Source organism: Oratosquilla oratoria, chromosome 25 (genome assembly GCF_046742065.1).
Source record: "Oratosquilla oratoria isolate Oo_2021 chromosome 25, ASM4674206v1, whole genome shotgun sequence".
NCBI classification, from domain to species: domain Eukaryota; kingdom Metazoa; phylum Arthropoda; class Malacostraca; order Stomatopoda; family Squillidae; genus Oratosquilla; species Oratosquilla oratoria.
Window position 1 is genome coordinate 33,269,520 of NC_134801.1, and position 10,000 is coordinate 33,279,519.

Consider the following 10,000-nt stretch of genomic DNA (forward strand, 5'->3'; position numbering starts at 1 on the left):
ACTTACAAGCTCACTAGAACTCACGTTATTTAAAAATGCTTTGGCTCCACCATCGTAAATTCCTATCTTGTATATCAATTTCAATTTTATACACTTTCTAAATTAGTCTTTAGTGTCCTTGCTCACATCGTTTTCCGGCTTCAAAACAAAATAAAAATATTTTGCTTGACACGCCATTGTCTAGCAGTCACCCAAAATAGTCGTATCAATAACATTTCCAGTATAGAATAGAATATTAATCTATTGAACACATGCCACCACCACAACAAGGCTTAATATCATTTCAACATGAGGTCAATGATTCTATATATATATATATCTTTTTTCTGTTTGATCCACGCAGACTTGATATGTGGTCCTATGAAAGTCTGAGTTCACGTTTCAGAAGTTCAGTTCCTGAATATTGCAGGGAGGAATTGGGAATGTCCGGAAGGGTGTAGATAGGGTCAGCTACTCCAGAAAGAACTCCTCGATAGGGTATGCAGTCTCGATGAATTTCTGGTAGAATCTCTGGAAAGCTCGCCTGGAAACGGGAGACGAATTAGCAACAGCGGAAAAAAGAAATACTGCAGTGAAGCGGACGGGGTGGAAACGAAGAAGGAATGAGCTGAAATCGCAAGGAGTTGAAATGAAGGAAAGGGATTTAGAAAAGGGAAAGGGACGAAAGCACGAGTTTATATGGTGACTAATGATGGTCTGTCTCATACTCATGATGGGACAATATAAAGTAAACAAGCAACACGTCCACATTCATCTTAAAATATATAAATATAGCATTACATAAACTTGGTTACCAAGAAAGCCATGAAAAAAGTATTGTCAAAACATACAATAGACATTTGTATACATCGTAAAATTTGCAAGCGTAGTGCCACATCACGAACATGTGAATTTATATATAATTAAAGATAAACTTCACTCAATTTGGAACTTTTGTCAGTTTTTGGTCGAGCCAACAGAATTGATCGAGGTACTATGTTTCCCGACATTTTGAAGAATGGGCGTATAAGATATTGTCTTCGCGTTCTTCTTCTTCTTCTTCTTCTTCTTCTTCTTCTTCCTCGCGTTCTTCTTCGCGTTTTTCTTCGCATTCTTCTTTGCGTTCTTCTTCGCGTTCTTCTTCTTCGCGTTCTTCTTCGCGTTCTTCTTCTCGTTCTTCTTCCTCGCGTTCTTCTTCGCGTTCTTCTTCGCGTTCTTCTTCGCATTCTTCTTCTCATTCTACTTCGTGTTCTTCTTCGCGTTCTTCTTCGTGTTCTTCTTCGCGTTCTTCTTCCTCGCGTTCTTCTTCGCGTTCTTCTTCGCGTTCTTCTTCGTGCTGGAACTTTTGTCAGTTTTTGGCCGAGCCAACAGAATTGATCGAGGTACTATGTTTCCCGACATTTTGAAGAATGGGCGTATAAGATATTGTCTTCGCGTTCTTCTTCTTCTTCTTCTTCTTCTTCTTCTTCTTCTTCTTCTTCTTCTTCTTCTTCTTCTTCTTCTTCTTCTTCTTCTTCTTCTTCTTCTTCCTCGCGTTCTTCTTCGCGTTTTTCTTCGCGTTCTTCTTCGCGTTCTTCTTCGCATTCTTCTTTGCGTTCTTCTTCGCGTTCTTCTTCTTCGCGTTCTTCTTCGCGTTCTTCTTCGCGTTCTTCTTCCTCGCGTTCTTCTTCGCGTTCTTCTTCGCATTCTTCTTCTCATTCTACTTCGTGTTCTTCTTCGCGTTCTTCTTCGTGTTCTTCTTCGCGTTCTTCTTCCTCGCGTTCTTCTTCGCGTTCTTCTTCGCGTTCTTCTTCGTGCTGGAACTTTTGTCAGTTTTTGGCCGAGCCAACAGAATTGATCGAGGTACTATGTTTCCCGACATTTTGAAGAATGGGCGTATAAGATATTGTCTTCGCGTTCTTCTTCTTCTTCTTCTTCTTCTTCTTCTTCTTCTTCTTCTTCTTCCTCGCGTTCTTCTTCGCGTTTTTCTTCGCGTTCTTCTTCGCGTTCTTCTTCGCATTCTTCTTTGCGTTCTTCTTCGCGTTCTTCTTCGCGTTCTTCTTCCTCGTGTTCTTCTTCTTGGCGTTCTTCTTCGCGTTCTTCTTCGCATTCTTCTTCTGATTCTACTTCGTGTTCTTCTTGGCGTTCTTCTTCGTGTTCTTCACGTATTTCTTCCTCGCGTTCTTCTTCGCGTTCTTCTTCGTGCTGGGGATCCTGTGTTGGGGTTTCGCCCCGAGGCCGAGGCCGAAGGGGAAAACGAGGGATTTGAGCGCGGAAAGCTGCGGCCGTAGGCCGCTGTTTGCGCAGCCAAGCCCCCGGCCGAGCCAACAGAATTGATCGAGGTACTATGTTTCCCGACATTTTGAAGAATGGGCGTATAAGATATTGTCCCGTGGCCTTAAAGATGAACATATGGAATTATTTCCAAAATTGTACAAAAACATAAAAAGGTTAAAACCTAGAATAGCTATGATAAATGATTTCCAACGTATAGTTCGAAAGTTTGGTGAGCTATTAAAGGACAATCCTGATTACAAATATTCTGGCTCAAGGGAAGAGTATCTTAGTTTACCAGCTAAACTGCGACCGAAGCGAGCTCCTAGCGCCGCAGGCCAAAGCGGTGACATAACAGTGTACTCATTCTCCTTCCAAACACAAATAACATAGTAAACCATACATGACTTCCCAGCAGATCTCTTCCCAGTGAATGTTACCATGGAACTCGTATTAAAAAAAACTTAGATAAACATAGAAAAATAGAGTTCATAACCCCCACATAAAAAAAAAAAAAAATGATAACGCGACAAAGATAGTGAATAGGGAAACAAATAATGAACAAATGTGGATAGATACAAAAATAATAATAAAACTCGAAAACAAACCCACTTCCCTCCCATGAAGCAGTTGGAGCAACCCTAGGAAAGAATGCGCCATCAAAACAATAATGCGATATCATTAACAATGGTCAAAAACATATTCGAACTCACAACTCCAGAAAATAGGAGAACAACTAAAGAGATACATGAAATCAAACTAGAGACAGATGCCACCTCTACTTTTTCCATCAAAGACGTGGAAGGGACAATGAAAAATAAACAAATAACTCCCACGCACAAGCCCCAGATAAGATTTCGAGCATCCATTGATGATACCTCTGCCTAAATGCAACAGAGGCTTTGACTGATGCTTTCAACCAATCATGGATGTTCAGCAAAATTCTAGCAAGCTGGAAAAAAGCCCATATAACGAAATAAAACAGAGAAAACACATCATCTTATGGACCAATCTCATTACTATTCACCATATCCAAATGGACTATTAGCACAAAGAAACAACTAAACTGTCCACCTCCCTAATCCAACATAGATTCTATGTGGGCCACTGCACTAACACACTTCTCACAAACATAACCCAACAAGCGCTAGAGGGATCTAACAGGAAAGTACCAGAATAATCACGATAGCAAAAGACATTAATAAGGCATCAAATAAAGTTCCTAGATAATTCGATGATTCGGTTTAACGTCACGAACTTCCCTTATCAAGAGACTAGGATGGTACCCCTTACAGATGACAATGCAGCGTGGAATTTAATGAACCTTGGTCCAACTCAATAGCGGCAAGATTCGTAAAGCTGTCACTCGACCTCCGCCGCAAGTAGCGACGCTTTAACCCACTCAGCCAGCGAACATCCAGTATAAGTTCCTAGATACATACTATAAAATAATAGAGACATACATCGACAATGATAATAAGAAGTAGCCAACAAGCTTTAAAGCTGGTGGACAGTGCAGAGTATTCCAAAACAACCAAATTTCAGGGAATTTCCCAAGTGGCAATACTCTTTCCTATTTCGTCCAATTTCTTTACAAGTAATCTCACAACACCAGATCCAGAACATAATACCAAAACATTCACCTACGAAAATGACCCGGTGAAAATAACCTAACGTATCAATTATAATATAAGCTGATAAGAACACCAAGCCTACTTAGACAAACTAGAACAATGGCTTAAAGATGATAGAATAGAGTCCTTCCCTCAGAAATCATATCAACATGATTCACCTCACACAACCATGAAGCAAAGCAACATTCAGCAGTAAAACAGAATGGCCAAAACATTCCATTGGAAAAGAGCCCAAAATTCCTGGGCCACACTTTTGATACTCGCAATTACATCAGCTCATACATTAAAGATCTGACACTGAAAGCCATCATGGAAATAAAAATATTAAAATCGTTCCTGAGCACTGCCTTTGGACAGTAGAAGGAAACTCTAATCACAGTCTATAAGTTCTTGAGAACAACACTAAACTACACTCCGTAGCAAAGTTCCTGATGATAAGTAAAGCAAACATCAAGACCTTACAATCTATGCATTGTCAGGTATACCAAACCTCCTCATCAGAACACCACACAGAAACAAAAATCCTTTCCACAGAACATCACATGAAAATGATAGGTACAAAGTCTATGGAAAATCTTTCAATCCAACTCACCCATCTCATTACATTACACAAACATAACCAACTGAACGCACCAAAAATATACCAGCATCACACTACTGTAACATTTACACAGCCTTCTACTAGCACCGTGCAATATACCCATACAAAAAGACATTCACAGTCAGATCACAAAACAAGCATTCCAAGACCGACTACTAAACATCCTTTTCCGTCAAACCACTCCAGACATTAATTGCAAAGAAAAATCTCTCCCAAGGGAAGCGGTAACCACACTTATACGGCTGCATGCGGTTCACCATCCAACATCAAGACAGTGTTAGCACAGAATATTATTGGCCACAGAAATAGACTGGTCAGATGCAGTCATCACACACAGAACACAGAACATCTCATACTGCATTACCCCATCCTAACCATACCCAGACAACAAGACGATGTATCTTCCTTGAGTGACCTATGGGCCAATCCAGTGGTTGTTGCCGGTTACTTGGGAGTCGTGGGTTTCCCCTAAGAGAGACCTGGGACAATTATGATGATTGACCGATACATAGACATATGCATAAACATATACATGTACATATAATACATATACGTGTACATATACATATGCATATACATATACATAAACATATACATATACATATACATATACATAAACATATACATATACTTATACATATACATATAGGTATACATATATGTATACATATACGTATACATATACATATACATATATATATATACATATACTGTATATATGTATACACATATGTCTATATATATATATATATATATATATATATATATATATATATATATATACGTATATATATGCAACAGTAATCACCTGAAACACGTGAATAAAGATTTTTGCTTGTAACCACGAGGAAATTAAAGATCTTTATTTTCCTCGTGGTTACAAGCATAAATGTATATATATATATATATATATATATATATATATATATATATATATATATATATACATATATACGGTATATGTACATATGCGTCAATATATTATATATATATATATACATATATATATATAATATATATATATATATATATATATATATTAATATGTATGTGTGTATATATATATATATATATATATATATATATATATACATATATATATATATATATATATATATCTGTGTGTGTGTGTGTGTGTGTGTGTGTGTGTGTGTGTGTGTGTGTGTGTATGTGTATACATACAGAAATGTATGTATTTGTTTGGTGATACATACCCAACTGCCTCGGCGACATGTCGCGTGCTTTCATGACTCATGAAGACGTGGCACGCGAAGCGTTGGACCGCTGGGTGCTTCGTGATGAAACCGAAGTACCGCTGATCTTTCGGGTGGAAGCCACAAAAGGAGACGTGTTTGAGGTGGTAGAAGTAGTCGTGGCAGGGCACGTGATTAGGCTGTGGGGTGAACGGGGGAGAAAGTTAGTGTTCAAACCGAAAGGAGAAATAAACGATGAGAGAAACCTTCGAATCTTTGGATGATTGTAGGTCCCAAAGCGGAATACTACCATCCTTATGCATTCACTCATCTCTCCTTGTCAAATACTCCAAATGCTCCACTCAGGATAGATAAGGAGACCGACCATGTGAAGGTTCAAATGTCATCTTGCAGCACGTGGACCCAACATGAATTTCAGAAACACAAGAGGGTGTGGTCTGCAAGGGAAGAAACATATGTATTTGTGTATATCTATGCCTATATCTATGTATATATATATATATATATACATATATACATATATATATGCATATATATATATATGCATATATATATATATATATATATATATATATACATACAAATATATATACATATGCCGTTTTTATTGCTAAAGGGGGAGCGAAATGGCTTGTGAAGGTTGCGTGAACCTAGAGGTCCGTCTAAGGATGTGTGAGGAGGAAATTCGTCTTCTCAGGAGTGCGCTCTGTGAGAAGAGTGAACCCTCCCCACAATCCAAAGAGGGTTCCACTTCTTCCCCTGCTGTCACTGCCATGAGCGAGTGGCGCTCCGTGGGGTCCCGTTTGTCGAGCCCGCGTTCGGTAGACGTGTGCCCTGTGGAGCAACCGCTGGCCATAGCCAATCGTTTTGCTCTACTGGAGGATGAAGTGGCTGAAAACCAGGAGTTCTTGGTGGTGGGGGACTCCATGGTGCGAGGCTATGACGACATCCTGCAGCGGAAGACTAAGCGACGTTGCAAGCTTGTATGTCAACCGGGCCGTGGGATCGTCGATTGTACCCGGTCCATCAGGGAGCAAGGACGGAAGAACACGGTTACGATTGTTCATACGGGAAGTAACGATGTAGGTAGGGTGAGATCAGAGGAGCTTGTTCGGAATTACAAGGTCCTCCTTCAGGAGATGAAGGAACGTGGGAGCCGTCACGTAGTCTGTGGGATCCTCCCGAGGATCTACGCAGGCTCGTGTTGGAACAGTAGAGCCATAGGGATCAATGATAGGATATCGCAGTTGTGCACACAATTGGGATACCACTTTCTTGATCCTTGGTATCTCTTTTCTAGGCGCCATGACCTTTACGCTTCTGATGGGATCCACCTTGCCCGCAGAGGCAAAGATGTTCTTACAAACCTCATTGTGGGAGATTGTAATGAACTAGCTCCTTTTTTAGGGTAGAAGCCCAAAGGGAAGGGGAAATAGAATGTAATTGGGAAAACAGTGTAGAGTATAGCATTAATGTAGAACAATGTGCCAGTATAGGACAAATATATACTTTTAGGATATAATGTCGCTAGAGGACGAAATGTCACATTTGGATGTAATGTCATAGGACAAAATGTCGCAATGGGATATAATGACAGTGGAAGACAAAAGATCACGATGGGAAGTAATGATAGTGGAGAACAAAATATCACGATAGGATGCAATGATAATGGAGGAGAAAATATCACGGTAGGATATAATGTCAGTGAAGGACAAAATATAATTCTAGGAAGGGATACCGGACAGAATGTCAATGAAGGTCAAAATATCATGATAGGATGTAATGTCGCTAGAGGACGAAATGTCACATTAGGATGCAATGTCATAGGACAAAATGTCGCAATGGGATATAATGACAGTGGAGGACAAAAGATCACGATGGGAAGTAATGATAGTGGAGAACAAAATATCACGATAGGATGTAATGATAATGGAGGAGAAAATATCACGGTAGGATATAATGTCAGTGAAGGACAAAATATAATTTTAGGAAGGGATACCGGACAAAATGTCAATGAAGGCCAAAATATCAAGATAGGATGTAATGACAGTGGAAGACAAAAGATCACGATGGGATGTAATTATAGTGGAGGAAAAAATATCACGGTAGGATATAATGTCACTGGAGGACAAAATATAATTTTAGAAAGGGATGCCGGACATAATGTCACTGAACGACGGGAGGCCGGCGTGAATCACGGTGACGTAGGGGGACAAAATGTACAAAAGAGATCGGATGACCGTGATCGACCAGATGTCCGTGTTGGGGGAAATGTTAATTTTTATAGGAGAAATGTTAATGAGGCATTGAATGTCAATGAAGGACCAAATAATAATATAGAGCAAGGTATAAATAAAAAACAAAATGATAATACAAGACATGATATTGAAACTCAAAATGTGTCAAAAAGAAATAATCACGAGTTTACTAAAACCATGTACTTTAATGCTCGTAGTATAAGGAACAAATTTCAAGAAATACAGGCGTATGTCAAAAGCGAAAATCTCGATATGATAGGAATAACTGAGACATGGTTAAATGGTACATAGTTCGAAGCTGAATTTAATATTGCAGGATTTAAACACTTTCATCAGGATAGAAACCACAAGAAAGGTGGGGGTGTTCTATTGTACGTTAAAAACAATGTTCATGCTTGTGTTTTAGAGAAAGTGAAACAGGATGCATATGATAGTTTGTGGGTTGAGTTAACCCAAACAAATGGACAAAAAAATGAATATAGGTGTAATATATAGGCCAAAGACATTATCATTAGCAGACGACAAACTGTTATTTCAAGAACTGTCTAGTTTCTGCAACCGGGATTTATTGATAATGGGTGATTTCAATTTTACTGACATTGATTGGATGACCCTTGAACATGGCCATATAGGTAGTCGCTTGATTGATTTTCTTGGTGACAATTACTTAATTCAGCATGTAAAAGAGCCCACAAGATATGGAAACTTACTCGATCTTTTGATCACTAGCCGCGAAAGCATGGTAACTGATGTAGAAGTCGGTCAATCTGTTGCAAATAGCGATCACAACTTAGTTAGATTCAAACTCCTAAAGAATTTTAGAATAGATACTTGTGTTTCTAAAATACCCGATTTCAGTAAAGCTCAGTTCATAGGACTACGTCAGGAGCTTCAGTTTACAGATTGGGAGGCAAAATTAAGCGAAAGACCTGTAGATCAGATGTGGGAAATATTTCAAAATACGCTCACTAAGATGATTCAAACTTACATTCCTTTTAAGGACAGACGTCCCCCAAATCAGGCTCGCCCAAAGTGGCTCGACAAAGAAACTGAAAAAAGTATTGCTAAAAAGAGACAGGCTTATAAGAAATATAAGTGCTCGGGTACATCTAATGACTATGAAAGTTATGTATCAATACAGAGAGATTTAAAAAAGACAATAAGAAAAAGAAAACAACAATACGAAATGAACATCGCTGATAAATCCAAAGAGAATCCCAAAGAATTCTATAGTTATATTAGAGATAAAAAGGTTGTTAGGAATCACATTGGTCCACTATTATCTGCTGACGGTCAACTTGAATATTCAAATGAAGGAATGTGTAATATCTTAAACAATTATTTTAGCTCAGTATTCGTAAACGAAACACCTCAAAGTGAATTCCAAACTGAAACCTGTGAAAAGTCTGGGGTAAACTTACTCACTACGGTAAATATACCAAAAGAAAAAATTAAAAGGTGTATAGACAAACTCAAAGTTAATAAAACACCAGGGCCTGACGGTTGGCATCCAAGAATCTTAAAGGAAATTAAAAATGAGATTGTTGTTCCAATAGAAATTATTTTTAAGAAATCCATCATATCCGGAGATGTCCCAAGAAAATGGAAGCTAGCTAACGTTACTCCCATATTCAAAAAAAGGTGACAGAAAAAACAAAATAACTTTAGGCCTATAAGTTTGACTTCAGTCGTATGAAAAAGGATAAAAACTATGATCAGAGATGCTATCGAACGTCATTTAGAAAGTAACCGTTTGATAAATGATAGCCAGCATGGTTTCAGACGGAAACGTTCTTGCGTGACTAACTTACTCGAATTCTACAACACAGTTATCTCGAGTTATGACAAAAGAAACAATATAGATTTAATATATCTAGACTTTGCAAAAGCTTTTGATACCGTCCCACACGAAAGGCTAATTACTAAATTAGCTTTACATGGAATAAGTGGTAGCCTATTAGGTTGGACTAGTAATTGGTTGAATGGTCGTAAACAGAGAGTTGTTTTAAATGGAAAAACTTCTGGATGGAAAAGTGTTGCAAGTGGAGTTCCTCAGGGTTC

At 38.5% G+C, this 10,000-nt stretch overlaps 1 protein-coding gene across 7 annotated transcripts in view; it reads right to left on the reverse strand.

The window, feature by feature from the left end:
• Window positions 1-10,000, reverse strand: part of Aplip1 (JNK-interacting protein Aplip1) — a 54,460-nt gene that overhangs the window by 325 nt on the left and 44,135 nt on the right. For all 7 annotated transcript variants that reach the window (XM_076208627.1, XM_076208622.1, XM_076208621.1 and 4 more), the window contains 2 exons: window positions 5,682-5,860; window positions 1-523 (listed from right to left, as the gene is read on the reverse strand). The exon at window positions 1-523 is cut by the window's left edge and continues 325 nt beyond it. In XM_076208627.1, the coding sequence (XP_076064742.1) occupies window positions 451-523; window positions 5,682-5,860 (252 nt within the window). In that variant the 3' untranslated portion in view covers window positions 1-450. The remainder of the gene's footprint in view (window positions 524-5,681; window positions 5,861-10,000) is intronic.